At 31.4% G+C, this 18,511-nt stretch overlaps 1 protein-coding gene across 1 annotated transcript in view; it reads left to right on the top strand.

Annotated features, from left to right (window-relative positions):
* The window catches only part of LOC118198090 (SCY1-like protein 2), a 459,500-nt gene that overhangs the window by 375,246 nt on the left and 65,743 nt on the right, over window positions 1-18,511 (top strand). The window contains exons 10-11 of the mRNA XM_085816142.1: window positions 5,668-5,781; window positions 7,839-7,971. Coding sequence (XP_085672268.1) covers window positions 5,668-5,781; window positions 7,839-7,971 — 247 coding nt within the window. The remainder of the gene's footprint in view (window positions 1-5,667; window positions 5,782-7,838; window positions 7,972-18,511) is intronic.

Genomic DNA, 18,511 nt, shown 5'->3' with positions numbered 1-18,511 from the left:
AGTAAACAGCTAAAAATTAGACAGCGCGCGAGGAAACATGTTAGGCTATGGAGTTAGAATCCCACATATACATATATATACGTGTATATATATATATATATATATATATATATATATGCTAAATATGTATTAGCATGACACATCGAAATTTTGATGTTGTTCACTTAGTTGCTTTCCGTGATAGGCTAATTACCAGGTCTCTTATAAATCTCGATATTTGCTTAACCAGTAAAGTAAGGTCTCTTATAAATCTCGAGATTTTCTTAGCCAGTAAAGTAAGGTCTCTTATAAATCTCGAGATTTTCTTAACCAGTAAAGTAATATGTAAGGTTAAGTAATAAGTAATATATAAGGTAATAGTAAGGCTAGACACAGCTATTATGCTATTGTAATTCAATTGATCATTTATGGATCTTTACCGTTAGATAACATTCAACTCATCCCGTGATCCAAAAACTGCATTTACAGTTTTTCAGACGCCTGTATAGTATCAGATGGTGCAATATTTTCAGTTTTTTGGATCTCATTTATATTGTTATTTAAATATTTCCCTTACTTGAGTATTAGTCGCTCAAACGGGTTAGTGGTTTGTGACTCTGACTACTGTACCGAAAGGCCAATGTTTCGAATCTCGGAGAATGCATGGATGTTTGTAGATGCATAGTATCTTTGCGGCAAGTAGGCACTCTTAATATATGGCGAGCTAAAAGTCCTCTTGTGCAGATTGGTAGTAGAGGATGAGAGATTGGAGACTCTAGCACCCAACTCCTGGGTTTCTCTCCCTCAAAATTGGGATGGATATGGGCAAAATCGTACTGTCACCTACTTGAGAACAATGTTTTTCTTTCAAAAATATCGAGTTATGTGTTCTTCAGTTAAAATTTGTTAGAATCGTAGATTCTGAAATATTGCATGTGCATGCAGGAACTTCCATCAAAATCAGATAGGAACTTGCCAGAAAAATCTACGTATAAATTATTGCGTGACTTCATTTGATGCTTCAAATTATTAGGTATAAAATGCATTCAAACTATATGTGATATAAGGAAGTAAACAAATTATCGAATTTCTTTATATTATACCACTACAGTTACTGCAACATTCATTCTTAATGGGCTTTACGTATACCAAAGGGACATTACGAATTTGTTACTTTATTAGTCGAGCAAACGAGTTAATTATATATACTGTCATAAATTTCTACGATTTTACGTAAAAAATGTGTAAAATTCTTTAACTATTTTAATAGAATTTAAAGAACAGAGTTTAGAAAAAAAAATAACGAGTTAAAAATCACTCTTTGCTTTAGTTGCAACATGCTGCTTTTCTTCTCGTATATAATACTTAATTACCAAATCTTCTTCTTCAGTGTTGTTTCTTTTTCTCCCTTAAGGGGACTTGAAGAAACCTTTTATATACTTACTCCCAGACTCGCGCTAACCAAATCTTAATTTTATCACTTTAATCTCTTAATGTTCAAAGAAGGCTTTAAAACACATAATTAAATTCTGCTTGCCCTTTGTAATTTAATTTAAGTCTTTTACTTCTAACAGTTACGCACTATTAAGATTTACTGAGTTCTACCCATATTGCTTAATCTTATTGAGGAATAAGTCTGTCAATTTCTAAGCTTGGAAAACATTTCACTCCAATCTCCATTTTCAGTAATAAATTATATGCAGTTAATTAAATTTACTGAACTAAACTAATTGATTTCGCTCAGTTAATTTTTCTGAGAATTACTTAGCTTCTTTTCAAGTAATTTAAATTGTCCTTGTTTCAAATGAAAAAGCATTATATGATGAAAAGAGAATTCCGTTGATTATATCTTGTTCTCAGTGTGTGAATACTACTCAAATATAGTAATAAATAGATGTACAAATATTTATATCTTGCTTTTGTGCTTATTTACTGGGCAAATTAATTAAACAATATAGACACTAAGTACATCATTGATACGGACACTTCATCTGCTGAAAAATTTTTTTAATTCGTTGCTGTTAAGAAACAAGTACTTCAGCAATGGATTTAAAAATAATTAGTTGATTTTTTCTTGTTTTTCCTTACAAATGACTTTCCCTAATATTTTTATTCCCATTAAAAGAAAGATTGTAAAAATAAACTGAAAGATTTTAAAACAATTTTTCTAATAGAATTCTTGGAATAAATATTCTTCTACAATGACAAAATGAAGCTTTAATGTGAAAAGCATCCCTTACTCTTTGTCACTGCGTACGGTAAATTAAATCCAAATAATACCATTACATATATTTATAAAATTGTCAAAGTTAAATAAAATTTTCCTAATGATCTAAGAAAATGGAATTGAAATAATACGAAAGTACACAAATTCATAATTTCAAAAGCAAATTCAACTATTACATAAGTATAATAAAACAGGAATGAAATATTTGTAATATTCATACCGCAAAATATATATATAAACTAGATTTCTATAGTTAAAATGGTAATCAACACTGATATCTGATAATTAGTGTAATAGAGTATGTACATAATATGATGTACAACTATATGCAGATGCAGAGTGATAGCTAGGATTTTCAGCGCCTAGGGACAACTGAAGATTTCGCGCCCCCTACTGCTTTCCAAGGATGGAAAACATTTAATTTTAAAATGTCGTAACATCAGTTTGGCGCCCCTTGGATTCTGCGCCCGGGGAGTGTAATGGCAAACCGCACATTGAGTTGATCTAAGTTAAACGAACTTCGCTTACTGCGCATGCCCAGAGTAGAATTTAGCGCAATTTTAAAAGAAGATAAATACTGTATATGATTGATACTGTGTTTACCTGGGCATAAACAGTTCTGGGTTTTAAAATTTGTTAAGTTGTAAGTTGCTTCATTACTTAGAGTGTAAATATCGGTTGTAAACTACGCAAATTTTCGTTTGAAAAGGATTACAAAAGAGGAAATGTTACAAAATAAATTAGCTGAATGTTTATTGATTATACTTCTGAGGCATAAAAGCAATTGAATATTAACCATACGTTCCATTCGTATATACTTTCACAAATTAAAGAATAAATCTAGTTTAAATTACTGAATTAAAGTCAAATAACTGATATTAAATGTAATGTTTATGAACAAAATAAACTAAAATGAAATGAAACGTAAGTTCATGCAATAAGCACACAACAAATTTCCGTAGTATTGCAATTGTAAAAACAGTAAAACCAGCATGACTAATTTGTGTAGTGTTGTTTATGCCCCCTTAGTCGTCAATATTTCCTCCCACACCAACGGTACACCATTGAGCATGCACACTAAGCGAAATTCGTTAACATTGATCAACTCAATGTGTTGTTTGCCATTACGCACCCGGAGACTGATGCCCCCTTGCCCCTTCTAGCTACTCCCCTGTGCAGGTGATTTGATTTTACCTTGCTCTAAAAGTTTTAACAACAGTAATAATTAACAGAAACCTCCTATTGTTTAAATAAAGTGACATTAACGTTACCACAACAAAAAATCAAATCCAAGTGAGAAAAGTGTACATTAATTAGTTAGCCTTATATTTCACTCTATTTTACAGGCGTATTTATAATGGAGCCTGTTTGGTGATTTACCTTCTGCTGTTAATAATATTAATTTAATCACTTCTGTAGACAAGTCTATATGAAAGCGATCCCAAGAAGGGTTAACTTGCGCACATAACGAATCGTTACCTACCTCAATCATTCAATGTAGTAATTTCAGTAGGATTGTTTTACTCTTTAAATTTATTAAAGTTAAAAATGTGATGATTTTTAATTCTTTTCCAAAAAACGTTCTTCAGTCTGCTGAATAACTGCGGATCGTAAAAGCAAAAAGTTTTAGTTTTTACAACTTCATTCTCAAAGGATAGTAAATAACTACTCATTGCTTTCCAGTTATTATCAATCAGTGCTGCAACTTGCTAGCCTTTTTAATAAATTCAAGGAGACTTAAAAACAAAGAAGTCATATTATTCAGTATAGGTGTTACTTATATAGATATTTGACAAATGACAAATTTTAACACTGGCACTTTTGAAAGTGTCAGTTGTAGCTTCTAAAACATCATAAATTTAAACGCTACGTTTCACGAATAACTGTTTAATTAGTTGAAAATAAAGAGTTTATGCTGAAATCTATATATTCAGACTGTTACCATCACTTTGTTCCTAACATGACATGATTTTTATATATATATAAATACGATCTAGTAAGCAATTAAATTCTCGTAATTTCTATCCTGAATTGTTAAACTGCATTTTCTAATTTTTCCCGATGTAATATTCTTCGTATGACACTGAAACGAATCTCATGTAAAAATATAATTCAGTAGGTACTTTAATTCTTATATATTTTACAGAAACGTTTTAGAAGATTACCCTAAAATGCCAGGAAGGTAATTGAATAAATTTAGAGAAACTTCAGAAACTGGAAACCGCGATGCATTAATTCTACCATAAATTAAAACTTTCAAAAGTTGGACTTTAAATTACCGAAATGTTGTAGTTTGGCTTTGCCCGAGTGAATAAAAACTATAAATAGCTGTTAATGACTGATTAAATTTCTTCTTCAATATATATAGATAGATAGATAGATATATTCTGTGGAATAATTAGTTGAAAGGAAAGAAATTTGACCTTTTTCAAAAGATGTATATTCTATACATATTATATAGGGGTGTTCAAATGAAAAGGAACGAAACGACGCTACGTCTATAATTGAAGTCTATTCAGAAGTAATCACCACACACATGAGCACAACTATCCAACTGTTTCACGAGCCGAAGGGTTCTCTGTTAAGAGAATTTCTATCGTTGTGACAGGAGCCAGACTTCCACTTCATCCTTCAGTTCGTCATCCGAATTGAAACGTTTCCCTTTGAGATGTGTTTTTAGCGGACCAAACACATGGAAATCGCAGGGCAACATATCCGGGGGGATGGCTCAAGCTGCTCCCACTTGAACTTGGCCATTACACTTTGCGGGACCTTGAAGAAGTGTGGACGCGTGTTATCGTGGAACAAAATCACTCCCGCCGTGAGCAACACAGGCCGTTTGTTCTTGATGGACTTGCGTAGGTGACATAGTGTCTCACAGTAAACGTGACTAGATGAGCAGAAAAAATACAAGTTCACTTTAAAGTCACAAAATAAAGCACGCATAAATATTCTATAATTTAATATACTTTTTTCGATATTCAATTAAAATAGCCTATTGTTTCTCATCTTATTCCACAAATTAGTCCTCAACAGAGGATCTTCGGAATTGTTTGCATCTCTTACTCTTGAGTACAGTAAATATTTTACAGAAGGAAAAAATGACTTAAAATTTCACCATACTTCCTTCTAAACGCTGCTTTTTATATCGCATTTTACCAGTTTTAATTATTAAAATAATTTCTTTAAATCTAAGTATATAAATTTGACGTAAACCGGAATGAATGACTTCACTAAAAAGACAAAAAAGAAGAGAAAAATCCATTCTTTTCAGTAGCCAATTTCAAACACAATTTAAGAAAAAGGAGACTGTCTCGAGTATAAAGTAAACGCATCAACCTTTCTCAAGAATTTTCGACTGCTCCCAAGAGTGGAAACCAGAAAACGAACAGTTAGATTGAAAAATAAATACCCATGAGAATATTGTTGGCTGCTAAAATGGTCGTTTCTTATTTTTTTAGTGTGCTGCTCTTCATGCGGTGGCTCAGACAGCTGATTTCTTAGAAGAAACTGCCGTCCGTAAAATGGTGCTGCCACGGACGAAACAAGTCTTTGAAAATAATAATGGCATAAAGGTAAGAAAGGCAAAACTTTCAATTATTGTATTTGTACATATTTTGTTCAGTCATTCTCATATCACATTTTAAGTAAAGAAGTTTAATCCTAACTCCACATGTAATTTTTAGCATGTTAGCTGATTTTCGCCGAAACGGAACGCAGGTCAAATTTTATGCGAAAAATAAAATTTGGTAATTAAAACCTGTAGTTTGAAAATTACTATAAGCTGAAATCTACTGCAATTTTCAAGTACAGGAAAGGGCTTATTACAATACTTGCAGAAATTATTTATTATTTTAGCAGCTTCTTCTTAATAATAGAGGAATACTTCCAAACTAAGAGCCTTTTTAAACTAGTAAACTACTCAACTAACTAAATACTGGCTGCATAGTTCCATTTTTGATATCAGAAGTTACCAGTTAGAATCAATGGAAAAGGTAACGAGCTGCACGAACTTTGCATTTGTCTGTTCTTGCGGCAGATGAGGAGTAATCGTTTTATGATAAAAGTTACTCGTCATATTTCGCCTAGCATCGTGTTGCTAGGATGGTTTTCAGTCTTTTAATTGCTACCTATTTACTAAGCCTAACCCTGAAACAGTTAAAAAATATTTTGTCACTATTCCGTAAATCAAAAAGTACCAACTGGACTTAATTCTACTGAGCGTGCAGTAGATACAAGATGTCGTAAGCTTCTTAGTAGCCGGGACACGCTTAGTATATAACTAAGCAATATTAGTAGTCAATTACTGTATGTAATTCAGTTCTGGATGTTTTAAGTTAAATTGTATTACTTGAATAGAATGATCATGGCTTTGAAAGAGAGCAGATATGAAAATTTCATTTAAATTATATTAATTGTAGTTAGGATAAATTTGTACTGTATTTAATCAGATCTTATCAAAAGAGTATTTCAGATATCTGGTAATTACAGCACACTTTGTTACTTTTTCTGTGTCTACTTTTATGCTTATATCAGAGTCTGTGTTAAGCATAAATTTATTTTCTTAGATATATATTGAAATAACAGCAAAGCATTTCTTATATTATCACCCATAACCGTTTCTTGTATATACTTATGTATTATGTTCTGCTTTATTCAAAAATATGGATAATATGCAGAAAAATTTCTTTCATTAAATTTTGCTGTCTGCCGTTAACCCTAGTTATAACACATATAAAGTAATGCTTAAATATATTCTTAAAAAAAATTTCAAGATTCTCGTCACTTCCACCGCCGCAGAAATTATTTGCGCTCAAAACTGGATGTAAGTTGTAATATTCATAGCTGGTTACCTAAATATATGGTACGTATACTATTTATTCTGGTCACGGCAGATTGAAGCTACCATAGTGATAGGATTCCATATTTCAAATTAAATAACTGTAGGTTTTTAACAGTTAACAGATTACCAAATTTTAACAGGGAAGCCAGAGACACCATTATTCTACCAAGAGGTTAAGTAGTATTGTCTCCCGTCCCCGTACGTCTAGCATCAGGTGATACATCAAATATATCTCACTGTAATATATTGGGGCATGAATCTAAACCATATAATCTAACAATTAACATATTATTACAAGTTATTCTTTCCTCTATATATAACTTCTAGGGCATAGCTACAATATTCAAAAAAACATTCTAAACCAGTAAGGCTGGAAACTAGTCTAGTTACAATCTCTTGCCGTCATTTTTTTAATTCAAACTGACCTTATTTCTATGCTTGCATTTACCATACTTTCTGCTTTCCGTACCTATCCTTTGATAGATTCGTATTAACTGTGATTGTAAGTTTTTCTCCCTTCTTACAATATGCTTTGGTGGTGTAATTGACAAGCATATTTACCTAGTTGGAAGGTGCAGAACTCGAATCCTGGCAAAACCAAATCGGATTTATCATGTCTTCTGTTTCGAAATAAAATGCCTAACAGAATCTATAAAATAAAAAAGGGAAAGTTGAACTAAATGAATTATTGATTGAAATAAAGATAATAATTTTAAAATGCAAATTTTCAGAACATTTTGAAACTTTTACGTTCAGTAAACTGAATTGAACTATTTCTTGTTGTATTAGGTGCAAGCCAATGCACTGACATGCATCGAAAAAATAATTGACAAACTGGAGAAAACGGATATACTGGATGAGGTGCTTCCTATGCTCAGCAAAGCCAAAATACAAGACCCTGCCATTCTTATGCCGGTAGTAAGTAAGTAAATTAATCTTATTTACACATCCATCGAACCCCTACATCCCTGAATTACGTCTTTTTTCCCCTTGGAAATAATTTAAAATTTAGTCTATCGTCATCACTCTATTGTAAATCAGAAAAACCGTAATGATATAAAGATTTCCTTATTTTTGTAGACTTAATTATAAATACAAGAATACTAGTTTATTAATTAGTTTTCCAGGCTCATAGATATGGAAAGTGAGAATTCTGAGTCTTTTTATTTTTGTATGACTGAATACGCCTCTGTATTATTAAAAAAAAAACTAACGTGCTCTGAAAAATTGCACTTGCGGGAAGAGCTGAATAAGGCATTGCCTAAAAACTTATTAATTCAGCCACTGATTTATATAGTATGTCTAAAGCAAATAAAACTACGCGAACTGCAGTTTTTAATCCAATGTATTTCAGGTAAATGTTAAAGTGAGAAAGATAAGCAGGTTGCAATTGAGAATGAAATGTAAAACTGAATGAAAATTTCTAATGCTTCATAAGATTCTTGACATGATTTCTCATTCGGAAAAATATTCTTTTAAAGGGAATAAGGGTTTTAATGTGTTGGCTAAGGTACAAATAGAGAGAGATTAGATTAGATTATAGTACGATAGAGATCAGATTATAATATGATTGAGATGCAACTATATCATTAAATAATAAATTTACCGTAGAAAATATCGACCAATGATTTAGTTTTCGACGTTTGTTAGAGTGAATGAATTTTCATTCAATATTATTTTGCGAAGCTCAAAAAAGTATATTTATGGTTGAAAATTTAATTTGATGCGTTAAAAATTATTCTATATTAATAAAAATACTGGATTAAATTGTTTAATTACAGCGAAATACATTAAGGTTATCAGCTATGATGAGGCATGCCAATATAGAAGATTTGTATTGTGAACTGGTCACGAAAAATGTACTAGGAAAACTAAAAGAACTTCATACAGCTATCCAGTTTCGCTGAAAACTGTCACTTTTTCACTGTTTGAGTCGTTCGAGGAATAATCAGCCTACTGAATTAAAAAGAATCCTAAGAAATTTTCTTTATTTAAAGGTTTTTAAAAGTCAATTTTGATAGTTATATGAATTCTATACGAACTATTCAAAATTCAGAAAATATTAATTTGTAATAAGTGGACTCATAAATTACGTTACTCATTATCTTCCCAAACATAGTTTCATTTTATCACCGAGAAAACTACAAATGACAAAATTCCAGCTTGAGCATAATTTGAACCCAAACTGGACTAAATAAGCCCATTACTCGTGAGTAAACGCTAAATCTTGAAAGAGTGCGAGAAACTGGTCATTACAATCAAACTGAATTTTAAAGACATTAAGCCGTTCCTTTTTAAATGATAAATCTAAACAGTTTTCCATACTTTTTTATTATTTACTCCTACATTTTTTTCAACAAAACTGTAATCTAACTGTGAATGACCATTGCCCTTCAAAAAGCATGAGATAATTACGTAAGTTACCTACGTAATGCTAATGCCCAAAAAGTAGGCAAGGGCACATCTGAAGTTTTTTACTTACTCAATCTCGCGCTTGTAATCGCTCTCTGAAGATACTGGCACAATAGGCTATTAGTACGAGCCCCTTGGATTCTAGAGTTAAATTTTAAAGAGAACGATCTGAGCAACGATTTGTCGAATGGCATAGTTGAAAAAAAATGTAGGTTACAAATATCACTCAATTACCATTTCTCTTTATTTGACGTGACTTTTTTCATCTTTCTAAAGTCAGCAGAAATTCTTCGAGTTGTTCTTCGAAATTCTTCGAGTTATGAATGTTCACAAGTCTTCAACCAGATGTGTTCGATAGGTTCCGTAGAGGAAGAATGAGCGATCCAGTTAGTACTCTGTGGTGGGCAATGAAAAATTGTTTTAACGCTGCATGCCACACGCGGTCGAGCATTATCTCATTTCAGTATAGCCAAATTTATAAAGCCGATTCTCCAAACCAACAGAGATGTACAGGTGGCTGTCGAGTATGCTGGTAGGTGAACAGGTGAAAGCAGGTGTAGACACCCAGATGGATTACATAGACTGGGTGTTGTCCCGGATCCCGCAAAAGTATAGAACAGCATTCTTCAGTGCCGTTCAAGAGCCGCGTCGAGATTTTGTTGAATTTACATTCTGCATAGCCTTTATGCTAAATTTATTACGTATTAATAATACTTTGCGAAGATTCCTGTACTCTGAGGAAAACGTCGTCCTGACTCAAATTGTTGACTCAAATTGCTAACTCTTGGGCCAGATTTCTTGATGCTACTGTGTGATCCGTCATTGCCATCTCAAAACATGCTTGTCCTCTTGTTTGTTAGCTTGACGAGACTGGTCCAATAGTTTCGATATTTCGCAGTCTCTATAAGCTAGTCAGAAACTTACTCGCTGCAATCCAAAATGAATGACTGCGCTTTTTTTGACAAGACACTGAAGATTTTTACTTTAAGTAAGAGCAGGAAAATACAAAATTTCAGTACTTCGTTTTATCTTTTTATAGTGCTTCTAGATGCTTCTTGGACATTATTTGCATATATGTGCGAAAATTTTGATCATATGCATTACTTGTTGAAGTCTACATATGGAGCAAATTTCACTTGTCTGAATGCTTGCTTCGGGGTTTTGCATTTTGGAATGCAGCGGTGTAATAAGATTCGAATATTAAATGTCCGATCCTTACTCGATAGAATCTTTTATTCTTACAGTAAAAAAGAACGTGGTCTTTTTATTGTATCTTCTTCATGCATCATTCAGAATATATCGGCATACTCAATTAAAATGTTCTGAAATAATGAAAATTTAATACGTACACTGGTTTAATTTTAAAATTTATCATTTGTTAATCCACAAAGTATCTTTTTGTAGCTTTTGAAATAACTTCAATTTCTGCAGTTTTAACAAAAGTACAAAATAGTATATTTTAGGGGTAAAAATGAAAGACTGAGCTAATCTCTTAGAAATGTACTTTCAATTACTTTTCCTTTTAAGTAAGTTCAAGTACCATTCTACTCGTGCTTTCAAATCATTTCAGTCGCTATTCTGCTCATGCTTGAAATGAAATGGGTAGCTGGTAATTAATATTCTGAAAAATCTAGAAATAAATCATTAAAAACTATAGTTTAAAGATCAAATAAATTCTTTTCGCATAGCTTCAAAGAGTTTTAGAAAGATTGACTTTTCTTAAGAGACAAAATCTTTCATTTTTTCTTTCTCAGTCGTATAACAATAAGTCAAACAGAATGCAAATAAAAAAGAAGAAAAGAAGTGCCTATTACTTGGTTGAAGGAAAAGTCTCAAAAGTTAATATGTTCTGTTTCTTAATCAATAAGATACGCCATTGTTCATCTTTCTAGCGCTAAACAGATTCTATTCCGACACGATTTCGAAATATTTTCTTTTTAGAGCGCCATCTAGCGGTCTTTTCGTGAATCGATTGAGTCTTAGTCCTTCCTTATTGATTTCCGTCTTCTTACATACAGGATTTGCATCTCACCAGATATAAGATGAGTGTCAAAAGATAGAAAAGAATTTTTTTTACGTTGTTACTTTATCCCAGAAATATTTTCTTTTCCCTTTCTTGGGCAATATTTCATCGCGTTTCGAAAGAAACATGGTGGGAAAGAAACCCATAAAAAATTTTAAGAAAAAATTCTCTTTGTTTTTCTACTAGTATGTACGATAGTTCTTCTCTTATGTAAGCCTTTAAGCACGCTTGTATTTTCTTCTTTAAACACTTTTGTTGTAGAATGTAGAGGATAAAGAAATCTAAAGTTGTTCACGCGAAGAATTGAATTTGCAGACTTTTATTATTTTTGGACATTTTTATTTATTTTTTCGTATTTTGAATAACATTCTCAGTAGTAAATGCAATTTCTAGCATCAGTTACATAATTTGGTTACAGATGCTTCTTGACTTGCTATGAAGTTACGCGCTGATATATCCACCAATAATTGAAAATTTCGCAATTCAGAAGCACCTAATATACTGAACATCAAATCTTTAAAATTTGCTTAGTAAAAATACATATCAGCTTACAGTTGTATAATAAATATTTAGTATGAAAAGTTAATTTTTAATAAAATTTTGAATACCTCTAATTTATCGGAAACTGTATGGAGTTGTGCAAAATATATTGTTATGAGTGCTCATCCTGAATATATACAAATGAAAGTAATTGTTGTATTGTTTTGCCATAATTCTCTCCCTGTTCTTAGATACTAGTTGCATTAATTAACATTTATTTATGGCTTAGCAGCCGAAACGTTCTTCAGGATGTTTGCACTATTTGTTTCTTTTTGTAATTTTACAATACATTTGAAAAATGTAGCTACAGTTTTAAGATTTTCTTTCCGTAAATTTTGGTCCTGGACGTCTGTTCTTCTAATTACAAATATTATTCAAAATAAGGTACAAGTTTATTTGAATAGTTTGACATCGTGGTGAAGTGACATCGTGGTGGAGTGGCTTCATAATTATACCATCTAAATTTGTATGTGTTTCTTTTACAGCAAGAATTTCACTACGTAGTATATTTACTGGATTTAATAAACACAAAATTTCCTTTATTGTGTGCAAAGATTTATTTCGGTAAAACTTCTACTGATGAGAAGATTAGTCAATGACAGTCCTTAAATGCAAGAAATGCTTAATCAAATAAGCCCATTACTGACCGTTAGCTCACCAAAAAATATTTGTGCTGTCAAAGGTTAAACTGGCTGCGCGCTATGAACCTTAGACATGCAGGTTTCATTTACGTTGTACTAGGCTGTAGATGGGAATAAAGTATTTCGGTTATAATTTAAACCTAAATTTTTATTTCATCAGTATTCTTTTTTTTTTTTTTTTTTTTTTTTGTGTGTGTGTGTGTGTGTGTGTGTGTGTGAATCACAGCTGTTAACCAAATTTTTTAAGCTTTTCGTAAATTTCTAAACTTTGAAGTAGGATTTGTTAAATCTGCATGTTATATGGAAGTTTAATTTAGTTTTTATTTCAATAAAGTAAATAATCACAAAAAAATTTAATCTTTCGTTTCTTTTGGTCTCCTATTTTTTCATTTATTTGGGACATTTGCCTCAGAAATCTTAGTTGCATTAGTGATTGTATCCATACCTTTATATGTATGCTGTTTATTTATTCAAAGAGGAAGGTTTGAAATTTTCTTTGGTTTTCAGATTACTTAATACATGCGATTTGGCAGTATACATGTGGGGCTTTACAAATGCATGTAAACTGACAAGGACTGCTTTGACCAAAGACAAATAATATTTTAAATTGATAATATATATATATATATATATATATATATATATATATATATTTGATATTTCTACCTGAAGTGATGATTGTTATCTAAATGATATCTCCCTACAAAATTATCAGCAACTGAATATATTATGACTAAGTGAATATAATTTTCTCTGCATTATATGTTTTAAATTATTACTGAAATTATCAATAAAATTAGGCTTCCTGAGAAATACCAAATAATGTAAAGATCACGTAGAATGTCTAGAATTTGAAATGGTCTTTTAGTTGGGCAAAATAATTATTTTTTCCCGATATAAATGTTTATTATTAGAGGATTCTTTAGGGCTAATTCAACCTGTTGGATTGATTGCTGTCATTGAGAATTTGTTTCTCAACTTTCCTCTAAAGGATTCAGGCCATTAAAATCACCTGTTCGTATAAAAGAAGTATGTAGTTTAATAAATTTAAATTTCTTTTGCTGAATTTGCTACGCTTGTGTAGATAGGTAACGGACTTCATAGATAATCACATCTTTGATCCTGACTCCAACAGCTGCTCTTTATAATATTGAATATAAAAGATTCCTGTTAGAATTCGAGAGACTGTGATACGATTTCCAAAGGCAGCCATGTGCAGCAGCTTGTACGACGCACGGCTGCCTTTGGAAAGAATTTATATTTTATTTTTCTCTGTTTTATACATAGCATTTTCGTTTTCTTTCCTGTGTTTTTTTTAGACGAGGATTGTTATATTTATTTTAAGATTATTCTGTAGAAACTTACTTAAACCAGTGTTTATCTGTCATTTATGTTTCATACACCACACAAAATTATAAACCGGTTAACTTCTTTATCTGAAATATATGGTTCAAACAGATTCTTCAGAATAACGAATTTTTTTCGATAACACTTGAAAACTACTTTCAGCGTTAGAGAATGAAATTGCAAATTGGGTGGTTTTACACATCGTGTAACATAAACAAGTATAACACATTTGTTTAGCACAAATGTGTATTAAAATTCATTTCTATATTAGTATTAAAATATACTCAGATAAATATATATTATACATATATATATGTGTGTGTATGTATGTGTATATCATAGACTTTAATGATTGCGTAGGAAAAAAATGGGCTGATGACGAATTTTCTTGAATAACAGGCATCGCTCTTGAACTAGCAGAAATTATTTTATTTAAGTATCACTTGTAACGTAACAAAACTAAATAATATATCGGAAGTGCTGCGTTTCGTTTCAATAATTTCAGGCAACCCTTATATATATATATTTCTGATATGCTTTATTTCAAAAATTATCCCTGTCATAAGATTTTTAAATAACGGCTTACAAACGTACTCATAACAACAAAAGTGAAACTGATATCATTTACCGAACAGTATTGAAAAGGATTCAAATAATACTTTAATTAATCAATAGTAAATACGTGATACTATGTGTTTCACATTTAGAAATGCATTTCACATTTAGAAATTGTTTAGAAATGCAGTAACTTTGTCATTCTTAATTTAATATCAGTCGTATAATCTCCACTCATCTCATGCCTTAACTTATACTTCAGAGTCTCTTTTTATCACAAACTGTATAGTGCAAACCTGTGAAATAAGCATTTGTAATTGCTGAATAACAAGCGCTTCTCTTGCGTCGATTTAATAATGTGTATTTCAATGATACTGAGCCAGAGTTAAAAATTGTGTCAAAGGGCCATGACTGAGTTTCATGTTTATTGGCCAGCACTGTCTTTCCTGTCAATACAAAAGTTTTATTATACATATAATTTACAGATTAGAAATTGGAAGAAATTAATAATTAACAATATTAATGCCACGCAATATGTGAAAAAAATTAAATTATCCAGAGCTAAAAAACGGAATTAAAATGTTTCCACAATGGCAAATTTACTAACAGGAGATGAAAAAAACAAAATCTTCATTAAAAAAATTGTTTATTCAATTTTGTTTCAATTTTAGTTTTCAAAAAAAAAAGATTGTTTCCCCCCCCCCTGTTATTAGTAAATCTCTCACTATAGAAAGAGTCTAATTTTGTGTTTTTATACATATGCTATATATACATCATTTATAATAATAATGTTTAAAGTTTTTCTCACATTGCTTGCGAGTAGTTAAATACCGCTCCAATGTTTAAGCCTACCTATGGCCAAGTGGTTAACATCACTGTATATTGGTATTTGACTCCGGTTTTAATTTTGGTGAACGGGCTGGCTCCATGCGCATTTTCGTGGTTTTCTTAGGCGTCAAATAAATATCTGTACAGAATGAAATAATAAAAAAAAACTATTTTTTAAGAAAATGACAGTTTCTGGACTTACTTGCTGAACAATATATTTTTTGCTGCTTCATTTAAGCGGGATATTGTAAATCGATATACAAAAATTACATAAACTGATAATACATACTCCAAAAATTACATATACTGACTACCCCACAAAAAAAACATAAACAATGTAATGAAACTTACACAATTCTGAACATGATACTAGGTTACCTATGAGATGGTTAGACTAGCTCACCTTGTACAGTTTAGAAATGGTTGGTGTTATATTTTATAATAGAATTGCGAGAATGGCATCTTTAATATCTAATTTGTAGATATATTTACTTTAAACTTGATCAACTACAAGAAATTTATTCATTTTGATATGCAACGCACATGTAATTACATGGCTGCAGGTCTGAGTAAAGTAGGGTATTCCTTCTTCATACCAAGCAAACATTTTATGCGCAGCAAGCAAAATAAATCTTAACAAATATTAGCAGTAAGAAGGCCAGCACTAGCCAGCCGCAGAAGGCAGATTAATTCTTTTAGATTTGTTTTTTTTTACCGAATTATCAGATTTTCAGTTAGATATGGCTCTTAGACAAGTGAAAAGGAAGAAGGAAATACTTTTGTATTAGCCATTTCCTGAAAATATGTCGCCAAAAATACCACGCCTGAAACTAATTCTTCCCAGCAACTTTATAAGCAATCCTAGAAACCGATCCGAGATTTTCTCAAACGAGCGTCATCCTATCCACGGGAATGCGGCACATGACCAATACTATATGCTATAGCCAACTAATACTGACAGCCTCCCAAGAGACACAGGATCGACTTGACAACTGAAAAACTAGTTTCACTTCAATACTGGCATCCGTCCTGTGTCATAACAATTTTATGGCACCGTAAAGATAATAGTTTAATCAAATTGATTATGTGCCAGTGTTAGGTTACCAGTTTAGTGACACGACGTGTTATTCTGCGCGGCGTCAATGTTATGCCAATGTCGACACTATGCAATATCGGTCGTATGCCTGCGACAATTTAAGACACCTGACAAATATGCATTAATCCTTCTAATTATTATTATTATATAATTATCAAAATTTCTATTTTGTCATGCCGTTATTGATCTTGTGCCGATATATCGAGAAGAGATTTCATATACTGAGAATGCTCATGAAAAGATTCGAAATTGGGGCCTTCGAATTACCGCATCAAATTTCAATAATCACAGCACTAATACTTGAAGGAATATTTTAACTTTCTACAGAAGAACAATAATGAAAAGCTTTATTTATGATTGTTATTTATTCGTTTTACCAAATGAAAAGCAACTGCCCATTAAATTTCTGAAGCATCTGGTTTCAAAATTATGATAACAACCATTTCAGATAAATCTTCCATCACATTTTTTCTGAAGATAAGTGCACTGTTAAGCTTAACCTACAATACCTAAAGGAAGTTAATACCCTCTATACTACGAATTAGATTGATAAAAAAATGTGAGTAGTTTTTTTTTCATGAACTTTTCTAGCATGTTCCTGCACTTTTTCACAACACAGTCTGTAAATAATCATCATAATTTCTAACAGTGGTCATTGGTCATGATTATCTCTAAAAGGTCATAATCGTCGCTATTTCACAGTTGCTGCAACTGCTATATCGTAACGTCATGCATGTTATTTAATACGAAATTAATTTATATATTTAAAGAGTGAATGATGCTCTCTTATACGCTATTGCTATAACTTAGCCATAACTATCTTACTTTTATACTAAATTTCGCAATTTCATTGCATGCTTGGAATGAGTATGGCTCATAAATATGATAATTGGAAAGACAGACCAATTTGAAAATTTATTCGGTTAATAAAACTTAAAATGAAACTTTGCAGTGACATATGTTTTGTTTCAGTAGCATTTATAAGTATAGATAGGTATATAAAACATCTCGACTTCCTAAAATGAACTCAATCAATAAAGCTTGAAGTCCTACTTTAAGAAAATATATACTTTTAACCATTTTTATCGCACTTCAATAGAAACGAAGAACTCCACTTACCAAAGCATTTCTTTGGTAGAACTGAATATAAAATAAAATGATACTGTAAGCATTCATTCTTCAAAAAGAGAAATATTTATTTTATTTTTTGCTATACTGCTTAGATGTGCAAGCTTGCGGTGCTTCAGTTTTATAGTTTCAGCAAATGCGATAAGTGAATTTCTGTGTTTCAAAGCAGATTAATCTTGCATGGATAACCTCAGCTAGATAGATATGAATTGCTGTGCAAGTGAAACTCGTGAATAACAAACATTTCCTATGGGTGAATTATTTATTTTTAAGGATTATTTTACCCTGAGTAATTTAAAGGGGCTTTTAAAATATATAAAGAATTGTTTTATCACGAAATCAAACTGGAAATCTTTATGCATTTGTTTGAGAAATTTTCGATGTTTGTCTCGGCTTGCTTTTGCAGATTACTCTTTTTGTTAAAATTTCTTCACTGGTAAGTCTCAGAATCCTTGATCCTAAAATCTAGAACTGTAATGAAATTATTTAGATTATTTTTAATTTGGTTATTAATAGTTCAGTCGGAGTTAAACATTCTTGACCATTCTTCATAGTACGTTTTGTTTCTGTAATACGAAATTTAAGATTACGAGCATGCAAAATATTAGTTTTTTTTTTTAGCTATGGAAAAGATAAGTAAGATTTCTAAACCTCATAAATAATGATTCTAGATAAGTAAGATTTGTAAAACGCAGAATGGCAACACCAGAGCAAACTCTCTAAGATAATTGCTGTTATGTTATAGAAAATGAGGTGAAAGACAAAAAGTAAAATAGCAGTATTGGGTAAAAAATTGGTAGTACTGGTATATAACATCCTGCTATCGGCAGCTTCATATCATGTGATATAACAATTACATGTTGCCGAAAATGCCGGGAAAACTGACCAAAAA

Source organism: Stegodyphus dumicola, chromosome 1 (genome assembly GCF_044657685.1).
Source record: "Stegodyphus dumicola isolate Sdum_Otavi_A_Nest chromosome 1, ASM4465768v1".
Lineage (NCBI taxonomy): Eukaryota > Metazoa > Arthropoda > Arachnida > Araneae > Eresidae > Stegodyphus > Stegodyphus dumicola.
Note: the sequence above shows the minus strand (reverse complement) of the source record. Positions and strands in the feature narration are given on the sequence as shown.